Here is a 27,789-nt window from a genome sequence, read left to right on the forward strand (position 1 = left end):
GAGAGGCGTGAGTTGGGTGCGCTCGGCTTGCCAAGGGTTAAACGGAAACGAGATGGATTCCTAGATAGGAAAGTAAGACGGGGGGGGCAGGGTCCTCCAGAGCGAAAGCCCAATCCCCCCCTTTCCTGCAAGAAGTCGGGCGTGTGGGGGTCTCGTTGGTTCGGCTCTGCAGAGGCTGCCTGGGGGCGCCTGCTGGGATCCGGTGAGTCTCCTCTCTCCCACCATAGGGCCCATGGGGAGAGCGGGGGTCCCAGCGCTGCATGGCGAGAGGGGGGCAAGTCAGGGCGGGGAGGGGCGCAGGAGGGCGGCAGCTCTGCTCTTCCTTTCCATGGATGCTCTGCTGGCCCCTTGGGGAGGGGTCTGGGGTCCAGGAGCGGGGAAATGCATGCAGAGAAACCCCATTCGGATGTATGGATCAGTCTCCTTGTATAACAGAGGTTGTGCGTGGATGGAAACATTCAGACATGAAATATACCCTGGTCCCTAAAACCTCACCTGTGAAAGGAGAAGGAAGGAAGGGGGGCAGAGAAGAGAAAGCGCTTCCTCTTACAGGGCAGAGTAAAACCTGTGGAACTCCCTCCCACAAGAGGCAGAGGCCACCAATAAAGGTGGCGTTAAAAGAGGAGGAGGCCAATCGGTGGAGGAGGAGGAGGCCAATCGGTGGAGGAGGAGGAGAGGGCAATGGGCGGCTCCTGTTCTCTGTCTCCCCTATAGGAGGGAGGCCTCTGGCCTGATCCTGCAGGGTCCGTTTTCTCCTCCAGTGCTTAGTTCCTCCAGATGCAAGCGTGCCCTCTGAGATTGCCTGAGGTTGAGCTAGATGATCCTTGGGGTGCCACCCACCTCTACAGTACCATGAAAGCACCACTGGAGGTCTCACAAGCCAAGGCATTGAGAGCAGGAGAGGTCCTGCTGGAAAGGAAACAACCAGTGCAACTGTTTTAAAACAGGAATCCAATGTGTTAGTTGTGGGGGGACTCAGTGGAGAGGGGTAGACCCCTGGATGCCACCTTGATCTCCTTGGGCAAAGAGGTGGGAGAGAAATGCCATTCATAAAGAGAAGAGCCCAGCCAATCATCTGGCTGCCTCATTTTGGACCAGTTCCCGAGTCGCCTTCAAGGGCAGTTCCACACTGAGAGCGTTGCCACCATCCCATCTGGTGCAGAGAGGACCAGGGCCATGTCCTCTTTGTCCCAAAAGTCTGTGGGGTGGGGAATTAGCCTGAGCTGGACATGGGCCTCAAGAGACCATGATGGACTCAGGAGTGTCCTCAAGTATTCATGACGGGGGAGGGGGAGCGTTAAGCAATGTAACATCATCATCGTTACTGCTTGTTCCCTGCCCATCACCCGAATTTCCAAGAGCTGATTACTAAATATAAAAAACAGCAATAAGAACAGTTGAAAACAGATTACACACTTAGGAAGGTGAGTCCCACTTTATTTGCTTTTGAGTGCACACAGATGCACCCGTCTTGCATGCTTGAGTAGAGCAACTCCAAGGCATGAGCCAAGTAGCAGCAGGGTAGGGGCCACGTGCAGAGCAAGTCCCACACTGAGGTCAAAAACACACAGAGAGGCAGCAGGACTTCTTCAGTAATAGTTTACTGAGCTTTCAAAGCATACAGTTCTCACTGGGTCCCCAGTGAGGCACAAAACATGGCTCCTGAGAGCAAATCCATTTTCAGCAATAGAAGAATACAGCACACAGGATATCCAAGTCAGGCACACAAACCGGCAGAAGGGAGCAAGGGAGGAAAGAGGCTGGAAGGACACAGGGCAATGGAGGTGTGTCTTTTGCTTCCTGTCATCTGGGAGGGAAGTCAGCAACTCGGCATCTGCAGGGCTTCATGAAGAAAAGCTTTCTGCCGGCTGCTTCCAGGCAAATGAGTATCCCAGAAACACAAACTCTGATCTGTGGTGTGTTGTCATATCCATTGTTTTTGGAAGGTTATCACGATGTGGTCTAGAAACCAGTATAGAACATTATATCGCCCAGCCCTAATCCTTACTGACCACCAGCAGTCCAGATAAACCCTCACCCCTTCTCTATCAAAAGGTACTTTACATGCTAGATTATAATCCCATTGTTTGACATTGCCTTCAATATTTCATTACTATGCAGTTTTACACATAAGTACCAGAACTTCAAATACACAACATGTATTAAAGACTGATTTCCTCCTGAGTTCATTTCTGTGAAGAAAAGAGTGGACTCTGAGCGGAAACCAGAACACAGTTTCCCTTCCCGCTGGAGCGGTACCTATTTATCTGCTTGCACTTTGACGTGCTTTTGAACTACTAGGTTGGCAGGAGCTGGGACTGAGCAACGGGAGCTCACCCCATTGTGGGGATTCGAACCGCCGACCTTCTGATCGGCAAGTCCTAGGCTCTGTGCTTTAACCCACAGCGCCACCCGCGTCCCTGTTCCTTAAATACTCCATTATAAATAAAGCACTTTCTGTAGTCTTTTCATTCAAACTGCTTCTCCTGAGTTTGTTGATGGTTTGAAGGGTTTCAATTCTTAAAGTTCTTCCTGTCCATAAGTCTGTTGATTCTGAACTTCCACTAAGAGTGAACCTCTATCTACTTTCCTGATATTTATATGGTTTCTCCATTGTGTGAGTTTTTTTTGACATAAATCAAGGCTTCCACTCTGACTGAAGCTCCTTCCACAGTCCATACCTTTAAATGGTTTCTCCCATGTGTGTCCGCTGATGATTTCTAAGGTGTGCACTCTGACTGAAGCTCTTTCCACACTCCATGCATTTAAATGGTTTCTCTCCTGTGTGAGTCCGTTGATGTTTCCTAAGGCTTCCACTATAACTAAAGCTTTTTCCACACTCGATACATTTATATGGTTTCTCCCCTGTGTGAGTCCGTTGATGTCGTCTAAGGCTTGCACTGAAGCTGAAGCACTTTCCACACTCCACACATTTAAATGGTTTCTCCCCTATGTGAGTCCGTTGATGGTTCCTAAGGTCTCCACTCTGACTGAAGCTCTTTCCACACTCGATACATTTATATGGTTTCTTCCCTGTGTGAGTCCATTGATGCTTCCTAAGGTTTCCAATTTGACTAAAGCTGTTTCCACACTCAATACATTTATATGGTTTCTCCCCTGTGTGAGTCCGTTGATGGTTCCTAAGGTTTCCATTATCACTAAAGCTCTTTCCACACTCGATACATTTATATGGTTTCTTCCCTGTGTGAGTCCGTTGATGTCGTCTAAAGTTTCCAATTTTACCAAAGCTGTTTCCACACTCGATACATTTATATGGTTTCTCCCCTGTGTGTGTCCGTTGATGTATTTTAAGGTGTTCACTCTGACTGAAGCTCTTTCCACACTCGATACATTTATATGGTTTCTCCCCTGTGTGAGTCCGTTGATGTGATCTAAGGCTTCCACTATTACTAAAGCTCTTTCCACACTCCATGCATTTAAATGGTTTCTCCCCTGTGTGAGTCCGTTGATGTGTTCTAAGGCTTCCATTATCACTAAAGCTCTTTTCACACTCCATACATTTATATGGTTTCTCCCCTGTGTGAATCCGTTGATGTCTTCTAAGGTATCCACTATCACTAAAGCTCTTTTCACACTCCATACATTTATATGGTTTCTCCCCTGTGTGAATCCGTTGATGTCTTCTAAGGTATCCACTATCACGAAAACTCTTTTCACACTCCATACATTTATATGGTTTCTCCCCTGTATGAGTCCGTTGATGTGATCTAAGGCTTGTATTACAACGGAAGCTCTCCACACTCGATACATTTAAATGGTTTCTCCCCTGTGTGAGTCCGTTTAATTTAAGGTGCAATTTAAGGTGTCTACTCTGACTGAAGTTCTTCCCACACTCCCTGCACGTAAAACGTTTTCTCTCTGTGTGTCTGCTGGTGTGTTCTAAGTTTTGCATTGATACAGAAGCTCTTTCCGCACTCCATATCTTTAAATGGGTTCTTTCCTTTTTGTGTTCGTTGATGCGAACTATGTATGCTCATTCAGTGAAGCATATTCCACATTTCACACATTTTAATGGTTATTCCTAATGAAATGAAAGGTGCCTTGTCCCCTGCAATTCTGTCTTCTCCATCACCTTTTTCAGAGTGGGCAGAAAGGAAATCCTGTTTGGGTTTCAAGGAAGAGAACACAGGGGAAAAAGGACACATCAACCGCCATTAGACCTTCTCTTATTTCAACATCTCCTACATTCTCCCATGTCCTACCCATGTTCCCAATTTTTAGGAAATGAAAGTGGTATGATGTCAAATGGTAGTAATGTATCAGCAACCTTTCATAATCCTCAATCATCTTTAATAACACAGCATGATCTTGGAATACTGTTGTCCTCTGAGACTGCCTTTCAAATCAAGTGATTGCCCCCGTTTCCACCTCTAGATCTTCATGAATCACCTGCATAGTCCCACTGACCTCAGGAGGTCCATATGGACCATTTTGGGAGACCCAGGCCTTCATCTCTTCCAGGGACTGTGGTCTGGGTCAGTCAGAGAACTAGTGACAAGGCTAGGTGCTTGGGGTCAGCTGAATGGGTGCTCAGGGAAGTTCCTGTTCTTGGAGATGGACCTCTGTCTACATGCCTCACATTGCATGGAGAGAGCAGGAGAAGAAGAAGGAAAGCAGATGGGAATCCCAGGTGGAAACACCCACCCCAATGGTTCTTTATAATGATGATGTGCTGCCTGATCCTGTGCTTGTCTTCTGACAGAGGACTGTCCTAATCTGGCACTGAAAAGCAGGATATTCAAGGCAAGGAGATAACTGTACTTAATGGTAGGTAGCCATATTGTTCTGACACAGCTGAAGTTAAAAAGTAATAAAAATAGTCCCGCAGCACCTTAGGATCTTGGAAGAAAAGCAATGAGAAACCTAGACAGCATCTTAAAATGCAGAGACATCACCTTGCCAACAAAGGTCCGTATAGTTAAAGCTATGGATTTCCCAGTAGTGATGTATGGAAGTGAGAGCTGGACCATCAAGAAGGCTGATCACTGAAGAATTGGTACTTTTGAATTCTGGTGCTGGATGAGATTCTTGAGAGTCCCATGGACTGCAAGGAGATCCAACCTCTCCATTCTTAAGGAAATCAGCCCTGACTGCTCACTGGAAGGACAGATCCTGAAGCTGAGGCTCCAAGACTTTGGCCACCTCATGAGAAGAGAAGACTCCCTGGAAAAGACCCTGATGCTGGGAAAGATGGAGGGCACAAGGAGAAGGGGACGACAGAGGACGAGATGGTGGGACAGTGTTCTCAAAGCTACCAGCATGAGGGAGGCAGTGGAAGACAGGAGGGCCTGGGGTGCTCTGGTCCATGGGGTCACGAAGAGTCAGACACGACTAATCGACTAAACAACAACAACAGCAACTTAGGGACCAACTAAGTTTTTTTGAGGTCTAAGCTTTTGTGTGCATGCACACTTCTTCATATAGTGATGGGTAGTGGGAGATGGAAGTAGGAGTACCTTTCTGAGAAAAACCCCACCCCACCCTCCCACGATATACAAGGGTCTGGTGACATCTGTGTCAGTGTATCTGAAGAAGTGTGCATGCACACGAAAGCTTATATCTAGAACAAACCTAGTTGGTGTATAAGGTTCCACTGGACTCTTTTTTAATTTTTTATTTCAACTGTGTCAGACCAACACGGCTACCTACCTGAATCTAGATGTCATGGGGTGTTGGGGATAAGTAGTTCCTTTGGTGGGGGGCATGTCCTGCACCTTCTGGGGTCATTTTTCCACCCTTGGTCCCCACCCTGCACTCAGCTCTCACCTGTGGCTTCCAGAAAATGTCAGCATGCAACAGGGGTTCAAGCAACGGCTTCAACCGGCCGGCTAAACCAGGTGAGGAAAGCTGATGGGTCTCAAATCCTTGGTGGGCTGGGGAATTCTGCTGCACCTGAAGTCAAGCCCTGGTGGATGGAGAGGAGGAGAACAACCGTGAATCCCACAGTCCAGAATGCAGATTCTGCCCATGCGGAAGAGGAAAGTGAAGGGCAGACCGGGGCACGTCCACCTGGAGGCTTGTTATCTAGTCCCAGGGTTACTCTGACATTGAATTATAGATAAATTACAGTATTGAAATGCGCCTGCTCCCACTTCCTATTCTGCTATTACTCTACTCTGCTTGTCTGTTTCTTACTTGAGTGCTGTTTTGGTTTGCTAAGTCAGGGTTTTACTGTGAGTTACATTTTTGCTATTTTTTGGGTCCTGTTATGCTTATCTGTCTTCAATAATAAATTTCTCAGCTGAATTATTTTTTTTCTGCCTCTGAGTGTTTTCTCCTACTCTGCTAACTATACATCGATCATTATGGAGGAGCAAGATCTGCAACCTAAAGCCCTCATCAGCCTCGGCCCTGTGGACCTGAAGGAGCATCTTGACCCCCATCGCTCAGTCCGGACAGGGAGGTCCTCCTCCGAGGGTCTTCTGCTGGTTCCCTTGCTGTTAGAAGTGAAGTTCCTGGGAACCAGGCAGAGGGCCTCCTGCCCCATGGAATGCCCTCCCTTCCGAGGGCAAGGAAACAGGCAACCATCTGACATTTAGAAGACAGCTGGGTGTCGTTGTGGGTTAAACCACATAGCCTAGGACTTCCTGATCAGAAGGTTGGTGATTTGAATCCCCGCGACAGGGTGAGCTCCCGTTGCTCGGTCCCTGCTCCTGCCAACCTAGCAGTTCGAAAGCACGTCAAAGTGCAGGTAGATAAATAGGTACCACTCCGGCGGGAAGGTAAACGGCGTTTCCGTGCGCTGCTCTGCTTCGCCAGAAGCGGCTTAGTCATGCTGGCCACATGACCCGGAAGCTGTATGCCGACTCCCTCGGCCAATAAAGCGAGATGAGCGCCGCAACCCCAGAGTCGGCCACGACTGGACCTAGTGGTCAGGGGTCCCTTTACCTTTACCTATATGTACTGTAAGCTGCCCAGAGCAGCTGGAGGAAGATACTAAGACTAGAACTTCTACAGTGGAACCTCGGGTTACAGATGCTTCAGGTTACAGAATCTGCTAACCCAGAAATATTACCTTGGGTTAAGAACTTTGCTTCAAGATGAGAACAGAAATCGCACGGCAGCAGCAGGAGGCCCCATTAGCTAAAGTGGTGTTTCAGGTTAAGAACAGTTTCAGATTAAGAACGGAGCTGCAGAATGAATTCAGTTCTTAACCCGAGGTACCACTGTACTATTATTATTATCATGTGATTTTTTGTAGTTATTTTGGAATTTGTACTGCAATATTTGCTTATGAAATGTTATGGGTGGAGAAAATCACAGGGTTCCCGTAAATTATAATCCCACCCACAAACTCTCATTCACATACAGTCTGTAAATTTGGGGAGGTCACACACCTCACCTGTGCTAATACTGGCAGTCTTTGGCCTGCACAGGCACACCCGGTGTGTAGAGCCTCCAGCCCCAGGCACTGTCTATCCTGAAAATGGGTCCATTGACTGGGAAGATTCATGCAGTCGCTGTCATCAGATGATGAAGGATTGTATCTCAGCTTGTCAGTCACTCTGACATTGCCTACAAAGAATAGGGGGAACAGAAATGTTTTTATGTGCAACTTCTGAGAGCCATTCCATGGACTCTGCACCCCTGTTTCTGATGACAGGTGTACATTATTCTCATCCTCAGTGGAAAAGACAATAAAGATGGAAGCCTGAGAGAGAGGAAAAGGTTTCTGGCTGCTTCCTGGGTGGGATTGCGGAAACCAAGAGCCGCTTCTGAGAAGGCCTCCCCCCTCCCCCTTCCTCTCGGGATTTCCCCTCCTCTTCAGGGGACCAGTGGTTGGACTGGGCAGAAGCGCTGTGTCTGGACAGGGCAGGGACTTATGGGGTGGGAAGAGGATGGAGATTGCAGGAAGGAAGGGGTGGGGGGACAGGACCCCCACTTTCTAGGGATCCCTCTCTGGTCGCCTTGAAGGGGGGGGTTGATTGCTGGGCGGGAGAGAGAAGGTAAGGCGGCCCCTCCGGAGAGTCCCCAAGGAAGCCACGATTGAGACGCCCCCCCAAGACTGGTCTTCCTATCTCCCCCCCCCCAAGTGCTGCCCTTCCCTGCCCCGGGAATGCTGCCCCCTCCTCCCCCCGGCCCCTGGCCCCCCTCCCATCCCGGGGTCTCCCCTGCACCCAGAGCCCCCTTGGCTCACCCCTCGCCCTGCGCCCCCCATCTCTCCGTCCCTATTGCCCCCCAAGACGAGCAAGGGGGACAGGGGGGTCTCTATCCTGGCTTCTCTCCGCGCCCCAGGGATGCCTGCGTGGGGGAAACGGGGCCAGGGAGTCCTCGTGGGGGGGCGCCCCATCTCCGCCCCTTCGCAGCACGCGTGCCGGGATCCAGGCCCCACGGAAGGCGCTTGGGGGAGCTGGCGGGGTCTCTGGGTCCTCGTCTCCCCCCTCCTTCTCCTCCCCCCCGCGACCCCTTTACCTCTTTGTCCTCGCTCCCGATTCTCCTTTCCTGCAACATCCAGGGGGGGAGGTCCCCTACCTCCTCCCTCCCCTTTCCGAAAGCGCCCCCCTCCCAGCTACGGGGCAGAGCAGCAATCCGGAGTGGAAGCTCCACTTCCGGGAGAAGCAGGCAGGGTGGGAGGGGGCTCACCCCCCCCATTCCTGTCACAGAAGAGCCGGATTGGAGGAGGAGGAGGAAGAGGAGGAGGAAGAGGAGGAGGAAGGGGTGCAACGTATGGGGGGCGGGAATTGGGGCTGTGGCTGCGGGGTGAGAGGAGGATGTGCCGGGAGGGGAGGGAACGTTTGAGTGGGGGGGGGAGAGGAAGGTTCCCCCCTTCCTTTAGTGGATCAGGAGAGCGGGGGAGGGGCTGATCCCGGAGATCCAGCTTCAAAGAGGGGTCCCCCCCACAAGTGCAACATCCTCCCCTCCCCCACCCCACCCCACGAGCTTAGATCCCTCCGTCTTTTAGGTCTTGGTCTGTTCAAACCAGGAACGGGGGGGCAGCTAAACGACTCCCCCCAAATCCCAGCTCCCCACCCCAGCCTCTGACTAAGGCCAGGACAAGGACCGTGGACACAGGCCCCGTCCCTGCACAGCAGCCAAGAGGCTCAGAAAAGCAGCCGATACAATTGGAGCCAGAAGCGGATTCCAAAATCTGAGGGATCCCTTGGACCAGAAACAAGGAGACCAGCCAGGAAGAGGAGAGCAAAAGAGCAGCCAGTCGTCTTCGTCTTGATTGAAGACTGTCGCCACAGGACTCCCACCTGCCCCCAGGTGGAACAAGATGGAAGCCCCCAACAAAAGACCCCAACTTTTATTAGCTGCTAATCCCCCATGCTACACCCCCAAGACTACATCATGACTACATCATTGACACATCACACAGAGGAGGGGTTCAGGGAGAAGAAGAAGAAGAGTTTGGATTTGATGTCCCGCTTTATCAGGAGTCTCAAAGCGGCTAACATTCTCCTTTTGCCTTCCTCCCCCACAACAAACACTCTGTGAGGTGAGTGGGGCTGAGAGACCACAGAGAAGTGTGACTTCTCTGAAGGAGGAGGAGTTGTGGTGGTAACCTGAGGGTCTTGACACCTGTCCGGTTCCTCCTTTCCCCTCCCCATAATTACATTCCTGAGGACAAAGGGGAGTTCACTGTTTCCAGTCCCCGGAGGGAAGGGCTGGTCACTGTCCTGTGTTTCAGTCCGTACTGAATCCACTTCCATATGCAGATCCTTTGTGAGTGGAATGATCTTCTGTCTAGGACCATCACGTAGGGCTCACTGCGGACGTGTTGGCTGACGTGATGGTAACCTGAGTGTCTTGTCGAGAGCCAGTGTGGTGTAGTGGTTAAAAACCGTAGATTCGTAATCTGGGGAACCGGGTTTGCGTCTCCGCTCCTCCACATGCAGCTGCTGGGTGACCTTGGGCCAGTCACACTTCTCTGAAGTCTCTCAGCCTCACTCACCTCACAGAGTGTTTGTTGTGGGGGAGGAAGGGAAAGGAGAATGTTAGCCGCTTTGAGACTCCCGAAGGGGAGTGATAAAGCGGGATATCAAATCTAAACTCCTCCTCTTCTTCTTCTTGTCACCTGTCCGGTTCCTCCTTTCCTCTCCCCATGATTACATTCCTGAGGACAAAGAGGAGTTCCTGCAACACATGAATCCCAATCCCAAAGAAGGGCAGTGCCAAAGAATGCTCCATCTATCGTACAATTGCGCCCATTTCACACGCTAGCAATGTTATTCTTAAAATGCTACAAGGCAGGCTTAAGCAGTATGTGGACCGAGAACTTCCAGAAGGGCAAGCTGGATTTCAGAGGGACAGAGGAACCAGAGACCAAATTGCAAATGTGCTGAATTATGGAGAAATCTAGAAAACATTTACTTCTGCTTCATTGACTACAGCAAACGATGGCAAGTTCTTAAAGAAATGGGAGTGCCTGATCACCTCATCTGTCTATCTCTGTGTGGGACAAGAAATCTCTATGTGGGACAAGAAGCTACTGTTAGAACTGGATATGGAACAACTGATTGGTTCAAAATTGGGAAAGGAGTAGGACAAGGCTGTATATTGTCTCCCTGCTTATTTAACGTAGATGCAGAATTCATCATGCAAAAGGCTGGGCTGGATGAATCATGTAATAAAAATATTAAGGTTGATACGGAAGGAGGGGCATGTTTGTCAACCCCCTTCCCAGAAGCCTTCAGAGGGTTCGAGGCGATGACCTCAAGGGCGCCCGGCCCTACAAGGACCCCTCAGCCCCCTCACTCTTTTGCACTAAGCACCAGGCGAAACCCAAGCCCCAAAATAGTGCCCTTTCCCTGGGTAGACCGGAGGAGCGAGTAGTGTATTTTATGAATGAACAGACTATTTGCCTACAGGAGTGTCCTGACCAATCAGCCTGCACCAAACGCAGCCTCCAGCCAATCAAGACAATGCATTTGGTCTGCAGTGTCAGCTCTTGCAGGCCTCATTCACCTTCTGACAAGCTGTTGACAGCTCCCTGCTCTGAGAAGAATGGACTGACACCTCGTATCCTTGCTAAGCCCATCAAAAGTGATACAATGTATCAATTCGCTTCCCAAATGAGCTGCCACTGTTTCAAAGGGCTAAAAAAATATAAAAATTCATAGAAAATCACCCGTACCACCGATTCTCCTGCTTTCAATGCCAAACTGCTCAATTTCCTCAGGACTTCAAGACTGCCCAGTACCTTCCATAATCCCTCAAGCGGGAGGTCACGGTCACGTACACCTAGGAAGGACCCCATTGATGCCAAATCACCCAGTCTAGCCCTTCCTCCAGGCTCGGCCGGGTCACAGACTATGCAAACTAAGACCCTATTGCTCTCTTACCACCGGTAATCAGAATGTGCCTTTCAATACATGTTCCAGCTCTGCATGTTTCCCCCTCCCTCCTCCATATGTTAATCCCGTGTAACCCACCCTTTTTCTGATGTAATCGTGATGTAGCAATGGTGTAGTGATGATGCTTTTGAACTGTATCTGGGGTAATGGTGGGAAGTTTTAAAAGCTCATGTCACCCCATCCTCGGGGTTCAATCTCACCTTGAACCTGTTGCACAACAAACGTGGATCTTCTCCAACTTGCTTCAGTCTCTGGCTGCGCTCCTTTTGTTCCGCAGGGACCCGCGGACTCAGTCCGATGAACTGGGTGGCAGAGCAGCCTCACACCTGGATTTTCCGTAACAATGTCTTATATATATAATAAATGTTCATAAATGTACCAACCAAGCACATACATAGATATGTAGACCACATGTCTGGAGCAGCTCAGGAAGACCGTCCTGAAACCATTTAGACTCCCCAACTGACCAAATGCTTTCTCTGCAAGGAGGGAGCGGGTGAGGGAACCTTCCCATTGTCTCAGGAATTGGGTAATCACCATCTCAAAGGAATGGCCAGACTACCAGGAAAGGGAATCAGATAAGGCAATATCAGATAACCTGGCAGACAGGAAAAACAACAACATTCACATTTCTGTTGTAGACCGCCTTTTCTGTGATGTAGGTAAGATTTTTGTAGTAGGTGGTCTTGGGTTACGCCCCTTCTGTGATGTATGGAGGGGTGGTCTGGAGCTCCAGGGCAGGGAATTTAAAATGTCTATATAAGGGAATCTGCCAAGGAGATAGTGTCCATCATGAGCCCCCAAGCCAGAGTTCTGGACGATCATCGATCTTCCATAGACAGGCAGATCCAGCAGTTAGTGACACGAAGCCTCTGGAAATTCCTAGCCACATTCCAGGCTTGTGTACACTGTTTATCAGCAGAAACACAGCCAAAAGCTTGCACCGCAGAAGAGTATATTTAGCATATTTACAGACTTTATTAGCGTTTAACAGAACAAAAGAAAACGTGACCGTTCTGTGTCAGCATCTCTGGCCGTCTGGCAAAAACGAAAGGAATATCAGAACATAAACATCCTGTGAATAGGACATGCGCAGACTCTGTTACTCCCAAAGCCTGCTCCCTTTAAGGTGGAACGGAAATATCCTAACAGGTTCGGGGTCCTCCTCAGGGGAGCACCCTGTTGCAACAGATCAATAAAGATCAGGCTTACTAGCTGCTTTGCTTCTCAATAGTCTCTGGTTGCCTCTGCTCTTTTCTCCTACCGATGGAGAACCTACAAGGGACTCTATAAAGGGCTCTTGTGTCCCCCATAAGGGAAGAAGGGCAGCTTTTGTTTACAACAGATGGCACCCCAGATAGGACCTTCGGTTGCCCGGATTCTGGGGGCAAGGAAGGACTGGTGATCCAGCGCGCACCAGGCCATTTGCCAGGAGGAGCCACCAGTCCTCTGGAGACCCCAGGGTCTGGAAAGAAGTGGAGTTCCCGTGGGGCTAACCAGAGGAAGCAACGCTTGATCAGGCCAACCTCAAATTTATTTTTAAAAATAATCTTTATTGATTTAAATTACACACACATACAAAGAATTTGGAATCTCATACTGCAAAAAGAAAATTAAAGAAAAAACGAAGAAGAAAAAAGGAAAGAAGAAAATACAGAAAAAGAAAGAAGAAGCAGATTTATGTGCATGAAAAAACTTAATCTTCCTAATTAAATAAAAAAGACTTCTGACAAAACGAGTCTTCCAATCATTCTCATTGTGCTGTTTATACTGCCGTTGTTTCTTTCGCACAGTTTTATATTCTTTAATATTGTTCCCGTCTACTCCACAAACAGCATTTGTTGTGTTTACAAGTATCACTCAAGTTCTGCTAATATGGTGTGGTTGGTACAATATGATCTTCTAAAATCTTCAAATATTCTCCATTCTCCAAATATTTTCTGGTTCAGTACTCCTCTAACTCTTCCCGTCAGTTTTGCTAGTTGTAACTATTCTAACATGAGTATATGGCTTCTCTTGGTGATGTCCACAAAGGTATTTTTGGCTCAAGTAGTCCTTTATATTTACTCCAGATTTTATATTACGATTTTCTTATCACATGGCTCAAAAATCCCCTGTGGACCTTCACTTTTCCATACATTAAAGAAGCGTGCCATCCAGACTGATTCTCGTGGCCTTCCAAGTCTAATAGGTCGTATCTTTTAGTGTAATCCAGTCTTTTATCCAAACCAATCCTTCCGCCGCATGGTAGAATTCCAAATCTGGCAATGCAAAACCTCCTCTCTCCTTTTGATCTGTTAATAACTGGTGTTTAATTCTCGGTTTCTTTCCACTCCATATAAATCTAGATATTTCCCTTTTCCACTCCTTAAAACAATTCATTCCTCCTAAAATGGGTATTGTTTGGAATAAGAACATCATTTTGGGGAGGATATTCATTTTCACAACCGAGACTCTTCCCCAGAGTGAGAGATGGAGTTTTGTCCAGGTTTCCATATTTTTAAAAAGTTCTTTCCATACTTTAGTATAATTATCCTCATATACATTTATACTTTTATTTGAAATCCAGATCCCTAGGTATTTAACCTTATTTTTAGTTTCCAGGCCTGTTTTTTCTTGAAGTTCTTTTTTCTTCTTCCATTGTGAGGCTTTTTGTCAGTAATTTAGTTTTTTGGTAGTTTATTTTCAGCCCCAGGCCACCCATAAATTAATCTAGCAAAAGACCCCGGGGTGGCCAGGAGCAGCGCATGCGGACGTGAGTCTAGGAATGGAGAAGATTGTGGGCAGGATTCTCTGAAACACCCAGCAACCCAGATTCTCATCCTTGGCTGTCTCTTTTGCTGACGGTCTTCACTCCCAGCCTTCCTGGCAAGAGGTGGCAAGGAGGGGGAGGGGAGAACGGGAGAATTGGGGTTCTGCAATCAGAGCGGCAATTAACTGCTAGGGGAGAAGACCAATCAAAGCTCTCATTCTCTGTTGGGGAACCTGAGATCTGAAACTTTTCCTTTTTCCCAAGGAAGACGCCCCAAGGCTGGTCCCAGTGGACAGTTTGGATAGCAAGGGACTTGGGCTCGGTTTCCGATTTCTCTTTTTCTCGTAAATGCAGCTGCACCGGCAGCACCAAGATCCGGGAGGAAGTGACTGGTGCGCATCAGAGCGCAAGGGCGTTTACAGTTCTCTCTGGAGCATCCGGATTTGGCACTGGGCTGCCAGGCGTCCAATGGAAAGGGACTCTTTTCCATTGCGTGTAAGAGGCAGAAAAGGTTGCTGGGACCCCATTGTAAATAAAGGGAGGGAGAAGGACTTTGTAGAGACCTTCGTAGAGAAGATGAACGACTGTCAGGTCAGGAAAGACCTGGGAAAAGGCTAGCGGGTTTTTGTTTTTGTTTTGGCTTTGGTTGAAAAATGGGATCCCCACATTCTAAGCGTTCTAACCGCCACACTCAGAGGCATGTGCTGGTCGCAGCAGGAGGGGGGTCTCCCTGGATGCTTCAGCAGCCGGCCTCCTCTGGGTCTCCTGGCCCCCTCCTCTCCTCCCTCTGAGCCTGAACTGCTCTCTGCCCCAGACTTTCCCCGCTCACCTAACCCACTTTCCTCCTCAGCTTGCAACATCTCCCCTTCCGGTCTGCTCCCCTTTCTCCCTCTTTCGGCTCCTCCCCCCACCCGTTCCCAAGCTCTGAGCCTTCTTCCCTTGTGGGTCCCCCAACTGGTGCCTCCCTCCCTCACCAGCCAGTCCATGACAACAGCAGCAGCTACAGCACTGTGGTCCTCTGGTAGGAAAACTCCTGAGAAGCATGATTGAAGCAAGCCTTCTGGGACTATGGAAAAATGCTATCTTCCTCAAACCCCAGAATGAGCAGGAGCTCTGGGGTTGCCCCATGGGCTTCATGAGTGAAGATGCCCCCCCCCCAGGAGACTCCCCTGCTACCTGCAGCCCCTCATTCCCCCTCTTGAAATTAGGCTTGGGGGGAAATCTCCCATTCAATTACAGTATTTCAAGTTTTCTTCAGAACGCGCAGGGCAGGAGGCAGCGATGACATTCTGGTGAAGAAGCAGTGCTTGGAGATCATGTGGTGGTGGTGGTGGTGACAGAGTTTGGTACAAAAACCAAAAGTATTTTCATCTAAAATTATACTCACCATTGTGAGATGCTGCCTTCATTATTTGATTATTGTAATGTTTTACATATAAACACCAGAACTTCACATATACCTCATGCTTTTAGGAATGATTTCCTGCTGAGTTCATTGCTCAGAGTGGACTCTGAGAGGAAGAAGTCCCACACTCCATACATCTAAATGGGTTCTCCCATGTGAGAGTCCTGGGATGTTCCTTGATCACTCCATTATAAATAAAGCACTTCTTGCAATCTTTTCATTTAAACTGCTTCTCCTCTCTGTTGATGGTTTGAAGGGTTTCAACTCTTAGAGTTCTTCCTGTCCGTGAGTCTGTTGATTTTCAACTTCCACTAAGAGTGAACCTCTATCTACTTTCCTGATATTTATACGGTTTGTCTTTTGTGTAAGTTTGTTGACATAAATCAAGGGTTCCACTCTGACTGAAGCTCCTTCCACAGTCCATACCTTTAAATGGTTTCTCCCCTGTGTATCTACTGATGTTTTCTAAGATTTCCACTCTGAGTGAAGTATTTACTGTACTCCATACATTGAAATGGTTTCTCTCCTATATGAGTCCGTTGATGTGATCTAAGGCTTGGATTACAATGGAAACTCTATCCACACTCTATACATTTATGTGGTTTCTCCCGTGTGTGAGTCCGTTGATTTTTTTTCCAGTGTTCCACTCTGACTGAAGTCCTTTCCACACTCCATGCATTTAAATGGTTTCTCCCCGTGTGACTCCGTTGATGTGATCTAAAGTGTGCACTCTCATTGAAGCTCTTTTCACACTCCATACATTGAAATGGTTTCTCCCGTGTGAGTCCGTTGATGATTTCTAAGGCCTCCACTTTTACTAAAGCTCTTTCCACACTCGATACATTTAAATGGTTTCTCCCCTGTGTGAGTCCGTTGATGTGATCTAAGGTGTGCACTCTGACTGAAGCTCTTCCCACACTCGATACATTTATATGGTTTCTCCCCTGTGTGAGTCCGTTGATGATTTCTAAGGCTTCCATTTTCACTAAAGCTCTTTCCATACTCGATACATTTAAATGGTTTCTCCCCTGTGTGAGTCCGTTGATGTGATCTAAGGTGTCCAATCTGACTGAAGTCCTTTCCACACTCGATACATTTAAATGGTTTCTCCCCTGTGTGTGTCTGTTGATGTTTTCTAAGGTGTCCACTCTGACTGAAGTCCTTTCCACACTCCATGCATTCAAATGGTTTCTCCCCTGTGTGAGTCCGTTGATGTGATCTAAGGCTTCCACTATCACTATAACTCTTTCCACACTCCATACATTTAAATGGTTTCTCTCCTGTGTGAGTCCGTTGATGTGATCTAAGGTGTCCACTATGACTGAAGTCCTTTCCACACTCCATACATTTAAATGGTTTCTCTCCTGTGTGAGTTCGTTGATGATTTCTAAGGCTTCCATTTTCACTAAAGGTCTTTCCACACTCAATACATTTAAATGGTTTCTCCCCTGTGTGAGTCCGTTGATGTGATCTAAGGTGTCCACTCTGACTGAAGTCCTTTCCACACTCCATGCATTCAAATGGTTTCTCCCCTGTGTGAGTCCGTTGATGTGTTCTAAGGCTTCCACTATCACTAAAACTCTTTCCACACTCCATACATTTAAATGGTTTCTCTCCTGTGTGAGTCCGTTGATGTTGTCTAAGGTTTCCATTATCACTAAAGCTCTTTCCACACTCAATACATTCAAATGGTTTCTCCCCTGTGTGTGTCCATTGATGTCTTCTAAGTTTTCCATTATCACTAAAGCTCTTTCCACAATCAATGCATTTAAATGGTTTCTCCCCTGTGTGAGTCCATTGATGTCTTCTAAGTTTTCCATTATCACTAAAGCCCTTTCCACACTCGATACATTTAAATGGTTTCTCCCCTGTGTGTGTCCATTTGTGCAATTTAAGGTTTCCACTCTGACTGAAGTTCTTCCCACACTCCCTGCACTTAAAATGCTTTCTCTCTGTGTGAGTCCGCTGGTGTGTTCTAAGTTTTGCATTGAAAGAGAAGCTATTTCCGCACTCCATACCTTTTAAATGGGTTCTTTCCTTTTTTTGTTCGTTGATGTGAACTATGTGTGCTCATTCAGTGAAGCATATTCCACATTTCACACATTTTAATGGCTATTCCTAATGAAACGAAAGGTGCCCTGTCCCCTGCAATTCTGTCTTCTCCATCACCTTTTTCAGAGTGGGCAGAAAGGAAATCCTGTTTGGGTTTCAAGGAAGAGAACACAGGGGAAAAAGGACACATCAACCGCCATTAGACCTTCTCTTATTTCAACATCTCCTACATTCTCCCATGTCCTACCCATGTTCCCAATTTTTAGGAAATGAAAATGGTATGATGTCAAATGGTAGTAATGCATCAGGAACCTTTCATAATCCTCAATCATCTTTAATAACACAGCATGATCTTGGAATACTGTTGTCCTGTGGGACTGCCTTTCAAATCAAGTGGTTGCCCCCATTTCGACCCCTAGATCTTCATGAATCACCTTCACAGTACCACTGACCTCAGGAGGTCCATATGGACTATTTTGGGAGACCCAGGCCTTCATCTCTTCCAGGGACTGTGGTCTGGGTCAGTCAGAGAACTAGTGACAAGGCTTGGTGCTTGGGGTCAGCTGAATGGGTGCTCAGGGAAGCTCCTGTTCTTGGAGATGGACCTCTGTCTACGTGCCTCACATTGCATGGAGAGAGCAGGAGAAGCAGAAGGAAAGCAGATGGGAATCCCAGGCGGAAACACCCACCCCAATGGTTCTTTATAATGATGATGTGCTGCCTGATCCTGTGCTTGTCTTCTGATAGAGGACTATCCTAATCTGGCACTGAAAAGCAGGATATTCAAGGCAAGGAGATAACTGTACTTAATGGTAGGTAGACATATTGGTCTGACACAGTTGAAGTAAAAAAGTAACAAAAATAGTCCAGTAGCACCTTAGGGTCTTGAGAGAAAAGCAATGACAAACCTAGACATCGTCTTAAAAAGCAGAGACATTACCTTGCCAACAAAGGTCCGTATAGTTAAAGCTATTGTTTTCCCAGTAGTGATGTATGGAAGTGAGAGCTGGACCATCAAGAAGGCTGATCTCCGAATAATGGATGCTTTTGAATTCTGGTGCTGGAGGAGACTCTTGAGAGTCCCATGGACTGCAAGAAGATCAAACCTCTCTATTCTGAAGGAAATCAGCCCTGACTGCTCACTGGAAGGACAGATCCTGAAGCTGAGGCTCCAAGAGTTTGGCCACCTCATGAGAAGAGAAGACTCCCTGTAAAAGACCCTGATGCTGGGCAAGATGGAGGGCACAAGGAGAAGGGGACGACAGAGGACGAGATGGTGGTACAGTGTTCTTGAAGCGACCAGCATGAGTTTGACCAAACTGCGGGAGGCAGTGGAAGACAGGAGGGCCTGCTCTGGTCCATGGGGTCACGAAGAGGCGGACACGACTAATCGACTATAAAACAACAACAACAACAACAGCAACTTAGGGACCAACTAATTTTGGTCTAGGCATTAGCTTTTGTGTGCATGCATACTTCTTCATATAGTGATGGGTAGTGGGAGATGGTAGTAGGAGTACCCTTCAGAGAAAAACCCCAGCCCACCCTCCCACGATATACAAGGGTCTGGTGACATCTGCTTCAGTGTATCTGAAGAAGTGCGCATGCACACAAAAGCTTATACCTAGAACAATCATAGTTGGTCTCTAAGGTGCTACTGGACTATTTTTTATTTTTTTATTTCAACTGCGTCAGACCAATACGGCTACCTACCTGAATCTAGATGTCATGGGGTGTTGGGGAGCAGTAGTTCCTTTGGTGGGGGACATGTCCTGCACCTCCTGGGGTCATTTTTCCACCCTTGGTCCCCACCCTGCACTCAGCTCTCACCTGTGGCTTCCAGAAGCTGTCAGCATGCAACAGGGGTTCAAGCAACGGCTTCAACCGGCCGGCTAAACCAGGTGAGGAAAGCTGATGGGTCTCAAATCCTTGGGGGGCTGGGGAATTCTGCTGCACCTGAAGTCAAGCCCTGGTGGATGGAGAGGAGGAGAACAACTGTGAATCCCACAGTCCAGAAGGCAGATTCTGCCCGTGCGGAAGAGGAAAGTGAAGGGCAGATGGGGCACGTCCACCTGGAGGCTTGTTATCTAGTGCCAGGGTTACTCTGACATTGAATTATATATGAATTACAGTATTGAAATGCGCCTGATCCCACTTCATATTCTGCTATTACTCTACTCTGCTTGTCTGTTTCTTACTTGAATGCTGTTTTGGTTTGCTAAGTCAGGGTTTTACTGTGAGTTACATTTTTGCTATTTTTTGGGTCCTGTTATGCTTATTTGTCTTCAGTACAGTCATACCTCATGTTATGTAATAATAATAACAACAACAACAACAACAACAACAACAATAATAATAATAATAATAATATCTTTATTGTCATTGCCCCCTCTCGGGGACAACGGAATTACTTGCTTCAGGTTGTGCCTTTTCGGGTTGTGTCCTGTGGCATCCCAGTTACTTCCGGGTTTTGCCGCTCGTGCATGTGCAGACGTGTAAAATCAGGTCACATGCATTAGCAGCGAATCATGACCCACGCATGCACAGACGTGGGTTGCATTCTGCTCATGTTGCGAACTGGCCACCAGAACGGATCCCGTTCGCAACCAGAGGTGCCACTGTAATAGATTTCTCAGCTGAATTATTTTTTTCTGCCTCTGAGCGTTTTTTGCTACTCTGCTAATTATATCTCAGACTTGCTCTGGAGATCGTTATGGAGGAGCAAGATCTGCAACCTAAAGCCATAAACAGCCTCGGCGCTGTAGACCTGAAGGAGCATCTCCACCCCCATCACTCAGTCCGGACAAGGAGGTCCTCCTCCGAGGGTCTTCTGCTGGTTCCCTTGCTGTCAGAAGTGAAGTTCCAGGGAACCAGGCAGAGGGCCTCCTGCCCCATGGAATGCCCTCCCTTCAGAGGGCAAGGAAACAGGCAGCTATCTGACATTTAGAAGACAGCTGTATCAGGAGGTTTTTAATGTTGGATGTTTTACTGTCTTGTATATGTACTGTAAGCTTCCCAGAGTGGCTGGGGAAACCAAACCAGATGGGCAGGGCATAAATACTGCAATCATTCTTTTCATCCCCCTGAGCACGGCCATGGCTGGAGAGGGTGGGGTATAAATAAATTATTATTATTATTATTATTATTATTATTATTATTATTATTATTATCATCATCATCATCATCATCTTGTGATTTTTTAAAGTTATTTTGAAATTCATACTGCAATATTAGCTTGCAAAATGTTATGGATGGAGAAAATCACAGGGTTGCCATAAACTATAATCCCACCCACAAACTCTCATTCACATACAGTCTGTAAATTTGGGGAGATCACACACCTCACCTGTGCTAATACTGGCAGTCTTTGGCCTGCACAGGCACACCCGGTGTGTAGAGCCTCCAGCCACAGGCACTGTCTATCATGAAAATGGGTCCTTTGACTGGGAAGATTCGTGCAGTCGCTGTCATCGGATGATGAAGGATTGTATCTCAGCTTGTCAGTCACTCTGACTTTGGCTACAAAGAATAAGAGGAACAGAAATGCTTTTGAGTTGCAACTTCTGTATCAATCCTGAGAGCCATTCCATGGACTCTGCACCCCTGTTTCTGAGGACAGGTGTACATTATCCTCATCCTCAGTGGAAAAGACATTAAAGATGGAAGCCTGAGAGAGAGGAAAAGGTTTCTGGCTGCTTCCTGGGTGGGATTGCGGAAACAAAGAGCCGCTTCTGAGAAGGCCTCCCCCCTCCCCTCGGGATTTCCTCTCCTCTCCAGGGGACCAATGGCTGGAATTGGAAGAACCGCTGTGTCCGGACAGAGCAGGGGCTTATGGGGTGGGAAGAGGATGGAGATTACAGGAAGGAAGAGGTGGGGGGACACGACCCCCCACTTTCCAGGGATCCCTCTCTGGTCGCCTTGAAGGGGTGGCCCATTCCTGGGAGGGAGGGAGAAGCCAAGGTGGCCCCTCCAGAGAATCCCTGTGGGCACCACGATGGAGATGTCTCCCCAAAGACTGGTCTTCCTAGCTCTCCCCCCCCCAGTGCTGCTGGGATGCTCCCCTCCCTTCCCCCCACTTCCTCGACCCCCTCCCTCTCTCCCAGAGTCTCCTCTGCACCCAGAGGCCCCCTTGGCCCGGCCCAACCCTCGCCATGCGCGCCCCATCTTTCCATCCGGAGGGGCCACCCCAGGACGAGATGGGGAGGGACGGGGGTGGGGTCTGTAGCGCCCGTTAACCCTTTCCAGGCCCGACTCTCTTCCCGGGAACCCCACAGCGCCCGGGGGATGCCTGCGTATGGGAAACGGGGCAAGGAGGCCCTCGTGGGGACCCCCTGGGTGGGGGCTCCATGTCCGCCCCTGCCAAGGCGCCTAAGGGGCCAAGGAAAGCCCCTTCGCAGCACGCGTGCCGGGATCCAGGCCCTGCCACGGGGCCCACGGAAGGCGCTTTGGGGAGCTGGCGGGGGTCTCTGGGTCCTTCTCTCCCCTCTCCTCCGCGACCCCGTTACCTCTTTGTCCTCCCTCCCGATTCTCCTTTCCTTTCCTGCAACATCCGGGGGGGGGGGGTTTCCCTGTCGCCCCTCCTCCCCTTTCCGAAAGCGCGCCCCTAAAGCTATGGGTCAGAGCAGCAATCCCGAGTGGAAGCTCCACGTCCGGCAGAAGCAGGCAGGTTGGGAGGGGGGCTCACACACCCCATTCCCGGAGCAGAAGCCGGATTGGAGGAGGAGGAGGAGCAATGTATTGGGGGAGGGATTTGGGGTGGTGGGGGCGGGGTGAGAGGAGGATGTGCCGGGAGGGGAGGGAAGGTTTGAGGGGGGGGAGGAGATGAAGGTTCCCCCCTCCCCTCCTCTTTCTGGGGATCAGGAGAGCGGGAGAGGGGCTGATCCCGGCAATCCAATTGCAAAGTGGGGTGCCGCACAAACAGTGTTTACATTGCAAATTTCTTCCCTCCCCCACCCCACGCCGTGAACTTAGATCCGTCCACGTTTTAGGTATTGGTGCTATTAACACCAGGAATGGGGGGGGGCGGTTAAACGACTCCCCCAAAACCCCAAGTCCCCAACGCAGCCTCTAAGTAAGGCCAGGACAATGACCATTGAGACAGGCACCTTCCATGCACAACGGCAAAGAGGCTCAGAGAAGCAACCTATAAAATTGTAGCAAGAAGCCGATACCATGAATCGGACTGTTTCCTCCGACTATCCAATACTGTATAGAAAACTGAAGAAGCTTCAAATAATCGCCAACATTCAACGGTTTGACGGATTTCCTGGGTTCCAAAGCCTAATGACTCCTCTGGAATTGGGGGATCCAGGGCTCCCCCTGACTCCATAATCCCTTAGGAGGCAGGAGGCGATCAAGGGCAGCACATGCCTCAGGCAGAAATCCATCGGGATGGTGGGTTGAATTCTGATACTTTCAAAGGAGAAGCCCATTAAAGCCTTGCAGCTAGGGGGATGGGTAAATACTATTATGGTTCTTTGGGCTGTATATTGTCTCCCTGCTTATTTATCTTATATGCAGAATTCATCATGCGAAAGGCTGGGCTGGATGAATCCCAAACCGGAATTAAGATTGCCGGAAGAAAAATCAGCAACCTCAGATATGCAGATGACTCAATCTTGAGGGCAGAAAGTGAGGAGGAATTAAAGAACCCTTTAAGGAAGGTGAGAGAGGAGAGCGCAAAATATGGTCTGAAGCTCAACATCAAAAAAACGAAGATCATGGCCACTGGTCCCATCACCTCCTGGCAAATAGAAAGGGAAGAAATGGAGGCGGTGAGAGATCTTACTTTCTTGGGCTTCATGATCACTGCAGATGGTCATGAAATTAAACGATGCCTGCTTCTTGAGAGAAAAGCAATGACAAACCTAGACAGCATCTTAAAAAGCAGAGACATCACCTTGCCGACAAAGGTCCGTACAGTTCAAGCTCTGGTTTTCCCAGTAGTGATGTATGGAAGTGAGAGCTGGACCATCAAGAAGGCTGTTCGCCGAAGAATTGATGCTTTTGAATTATGGTGCTGGAGGAGACTCTTGAGAGTCCCATGGACTGCAAGAAGATCAAACCTCTCCATTCTGAAGGAAATCAGCCCTAGTGCTCACTGGAAGGACAGATCCTGAAGCTGAGGCTCCACTACTTTGGCCACCTCATGAGAAGAGAAGACTCCCTGGAAAAGACCCTGATGTTGGGGAAGATGGAGGGCACAAGGAGGAGGGGACGACAGAGGACGAGATGGTTGGATAGCGTTCTCGAAGCTACCAGCATGAGTTTGACCAAACTGCGGGAGGCAGTGGAAGACAGGAGGGCCTGGCGTGCTTTGGTCCAGGGGGTCACGAAGAGGCGGACACGACTAAAGGATTAAACAACAACATTCTTTGGGGAAGAAGGAAGTTAAAATGTGTGGGAAACTGGGGATATTGAAGGGATGGGTGACAGACTCATTTTTCTAAATGCCAAAGACTCCTATTTTGTGACATATTTGTGACGTATCAATGATGCTGTTGGTAGTGTATTATGGGAAATGGGGAGAGGTCTTAAAAGTATGTGAAAATCCATGCTCAGGGTTCCTACTCTTGGTGTGTTTGAACCTTGTTGCAACAAATAAAGATTAGGTTAACTGACTGCTGTTTTGCATCTTTAACTTGGCTGGAGGCTCCTTCTTTTGCTGACCCCAGAGAGACCTGCTGGGAGTGGGAACCTGAGGAGCTGGGCAGCAAAGTAAATCCACACCCCAGCATATTTTCCTTATCAACTCTTTCCCACCTGAGCCTCACCCCCTTACCTAAAAGCCTGACACCCACAATGTGACAGGATTATGACTCCTGCCCTCAGCAAACAAAATAGCTCCCTGCCCCCCAAGCAAAGCAACCCCGAGGGGCTGAGATGCCCCAATCCTTGAAATGAGAAGGGGAGAGGAAACCTTGAGGGAGCAGGCAGGGAGGGGGCTGTAGAGGCTCCAGAAACTCCTTCTCGCTGGTTCCTCCACTCCCCCCCCCCACATACCACTTGCTTCCCCATGGCTCCTACGGCACCTTCACCCTACAGCTCCTTCATGAGCGGGGAAGCTGCAGTCCCTCCGCAGGGGCCCCTTGGGCCTGATTCTGCAGGGCTCACCTGACGTTCTGATGCAAGTGAACGCTCCTTTGTCCTTCAGGGAGAACAGGGTTTCCCAAACTTGGGTCTCCAGCTGTTTTTGGACTACAGCTCCCATCACCCCTAGCTAGCAAGACTAGTGGTCAGGGATGATGGTGAAAAAGATTGTAAAACAGCTCCTCCTTAAGGGAGGCACGAGGAGCCCGTCTAGGAAACCGTAAGTCTCCCATCGGTTGGAGAAACTAACAGAGACCAACCAGAGTAATGCTGGAGCAAAGCGGCTGCTAAGTCTGATCTTTTATTATGGTAAAAAAGGTAAAGGACCCCTGGACAGTTAAGTCCAGTCAAAGGTGACTATGGGTTGTGACGAACTGCTTCTGGCACAACAGGACACCGTGACGGAAACCAGAGTGCACTGAAATGCCGCTTAGCTTCCCACCGCAGCGGTACTGATTTATCTACTCACACTGGCATGCTTTCGAACTGCTAGGTTGGCAGGAGCTGGGACAGAGCAATGGGAGCTCACCCCATCACGGGGATTCGAACCGCTGGTCAGCAAGCCCGAGAGGCTCAGTGGTTTAGACTGTGATACATAGATAGCAGTCAAGTACAACATTCCTAGTTAGTCTAGAGTGGACATGAGAGGGGATGTTTGGTCCAGTCAGTCGAAAACATCCTGTTTCCTTCTGACTGAGACAAACTTCCTTTAGCATGTGACTAGAGGTGGGTGTGACCTTACCTGTTCAGGTAACAAAAGCACATGGCAAGCAGCACCCCTTCTCTCTCTCTCCATCTTGCTTTCGCCATGTGAGCTGCAGTGACTGACAGTCTGCAGTCACTGGGATCAACCCCTCATATGAGGTAGAGCCACATGTATATACTTTGTAACTAAGTCTGCCTTCAGGGATCCATCTGTGAACTGAATGTGTGAGTAAACGTCTTTTATATACTTTACACAAGATTATGTTGTGTCTATTCTTTTTAAGAATAGGGAAATTACCAGGAATCTTATATTGAGAAGCTTAAACAAGCTTGCAACAAGCTAACCACAGTGTGTTTAAAAGGGGAATGCAAAACTCTGCTAAGTTATAGAACTTGCTAGCGCAAGTTAGGAAGTATATTAAACAATATATCCTCTCCTGCCTCTCTGAACATTCCCACAAAGGGTTATTGGCCCCAGCATTGCATATTTTTGAAGGATTGCAAAGGATTGGGATCCTAAGCAGAAAAGTATTTTTCTGAGCATACTTCCTGGTAAGCACATGGTCCTTTGTTCCATAGTGTAGTGGGGATTAAGCAACCCCCCCCCCCGCCCAGTCCCTCAGAGTTCACAGTGACCTAAGGCAGTGAAGATTTGCTTTGTATTTTGAGATTGTTTGCTATTTTGATTTTGAAATTTTGACAGCTTTTGAAATTTTGAATATTTCCAAATTTTTGAATTTTGAGAGGGCTAGTGTAGCTTTTGATAGTGATGCAGGGCAAGAAATGCCTATGCTGAATGAATAAAATTTTGGGCACTGGAAGCAACATTTAATAGCGCTTCTAGATGCAAAAGGAGTCTCCAGAGGGCTAGGGACAAAGGTGAGAGCTGTTTCCTAGTTCTGCTGGATCTCTCAGTGGCTTTTGATACCATCGACCATAACATCCTTCTGGACCGTCTAGGGGCTGGGAGCTGGGGACACTGTCATACAGTGGTTCTCCTCCTTCCTCCTGGGCCGTGTTCAGAAAGTGGTGGTGGGGGATGAGTGTTTAGAGCCCTGGGACCTCACTTGTGGGGTGCCTCAGGGTTCTGTCCTCTCCCCCATGCTTTTCAACATCTACATGAAGCCGCTGAGAGAGATCAACAGGGGATTTGGGCTGGGTGTTCATCAATATGCGGATGACACCCAGCTCTACCTCTCTTTTAAATCAGAACCAGTGAAGGCGGTGAAGGTCCTGTGGGAGTGTCTGGAGGCAGTTGGAGGATGGACGGCAGCAAACAGATTGAGGTTGAATCCTGAACTGTTCTTGGGGGACAGGGGGCAGGCAGGTGTGGAGGACTCCCTGGTCCTGAATGGGGTAACTGTTTCCCTGAAGGACCAGGTGCGCAGCCTGGGAGTCATTTTGGACTAACAGCTGTCCATGGAGGCGCAGGTCAATTCTGTGTCCAGGGCAGCTGTCTACCAGCTCCACCTGGTACGCAGGCTAAGACCCTACCTGCCCGCGGATTGTCTCGCCAGAGTGGTGCATGCTCTAGTTATCTCCTGCTTGGACTACTATAATGCACTCTATGTGGGGCTACCTTTGAAGGTAACCCGGAAACTGCAATTAATCCAGAATGTGGCAGCTAGAGTGGTGACTGAGAGTTTAATAGGGAAATGCAAAACTCTGCTAAGTTATAGAACTTCCTAGCACAAGTTAGATAGGATATTATTAAACAATATATCCTCTTCTGTATCCCTGAAGATTCACACATAGACCACAGTGCCACCCGCGTCCTCCCTGATCTTTTATTAATAGACCTTCTCAAGGCACTCACGCGGGAGGAAGGGGGGGAACTCTGAACAAAAGAAAGACCATACTTTTATAAATGTCAGAAAAGGTTGTCCACCCCACCTTATACCGCCCTCGTAGATCTGTCACGGAGGGCATCAGAGAGGAGGTCCCCCAGCGTGAGGTTACAGCTAAGGATCCTTTGTGAAGTGGAGGGCGATAGTGATGTGTTTATTATTTATGTGTTTGCAAAGTACCTGCTGCCGGTGTCTGGGCTGAACCCATTCTGTTAATGGCTGTCCCTTTTGTGATGTTGCAGGAATGGAAACGCCAGAGGCAACAGCACTGGAAGCGATAATTAGAATCTTGTGCTAAGATGTTCCCAGCTTTGTGTCCGATTGGGACCGCGAGAAGTCAGTCTTTATTTGTGAAAGGTTGTTACTTTGTTTGAAGAATGGCTTATTCAGTAAATGTGCCTTAGTCATGAATGGGTGTGTTTTTCACTGTGGAGCCACTGGATGGCAGTGTGGGGTGCTCTATATTGGGTCATGACAGCAACTGTTTCACTTACAGATAGGTAGCCGTAGCCGTGTTGGTCTGCCATAGTCAAAATAAAAAAATTCCTTCCAGTAGCACCTTAAAGACCAACTAAGTTAGTTCTTGGTATGAGCTTTTGTGTGCATTCTGAAGAAGTGTGC

General features: G+C 48.4%; 3 protein-coding genes across 4 annotated transcripts in view; all 3 read right to left on the minus strand.

The window, feature by feature from the left end:
• The window catches only part of LOC308595704 (uncharacterized protein), a 67,763-nt gene extending 59,160 nt beyond the window's left edge, over positions 1–8,603 (minus strand). Inside the window, exon 1 of the mRNA XM_081210336.1 lies at positions 8,434–8,603. The gene's annotated coding sequence lies outside the window, so the exon portion shown is untranslated. The remainder of the gene's footprint in view (positions 1–8,433) is intronic.
• The window catches only part of LOC308595683 (uncharacterized protein), a 171,848-nt gene that overhangs the window by 48,948 nt on the left and 95,111 nt on the right, over positions 1–27,789 (minus strand). The window lies entirely within an intron of this gene.
• LOC308596223 (uncharacterized protein) lies at positions 1,680–4,416 on the minus strand (the record flags this gene model as incomplete). Its single annotated transcript, XM_081211086.1, has 2 exons — positions 1,680–3,787; positions 4,411–4,416. The coding sequence occupies 2 exons, from the start codon at positions 4,414–4,416 to the stop codon at positions 2,684–2,686; spliced, it is 1,110 nt and encodes a 369-aa protein (XP_081067212.1). The 3' UTR covers positions 1,680–2,683.

The sequence above is a fragment of the Podarcis bocagei genome (assembly GCF_964188305.1).
Source record: "Podarcis bocagei genome assembly, chromosome: 10".
NCBI lineage: Eukaryota > Metazoa > Chordata > Lepidosauria > Squamata > Lacertidae > Podarcis > Podarcis bocagei.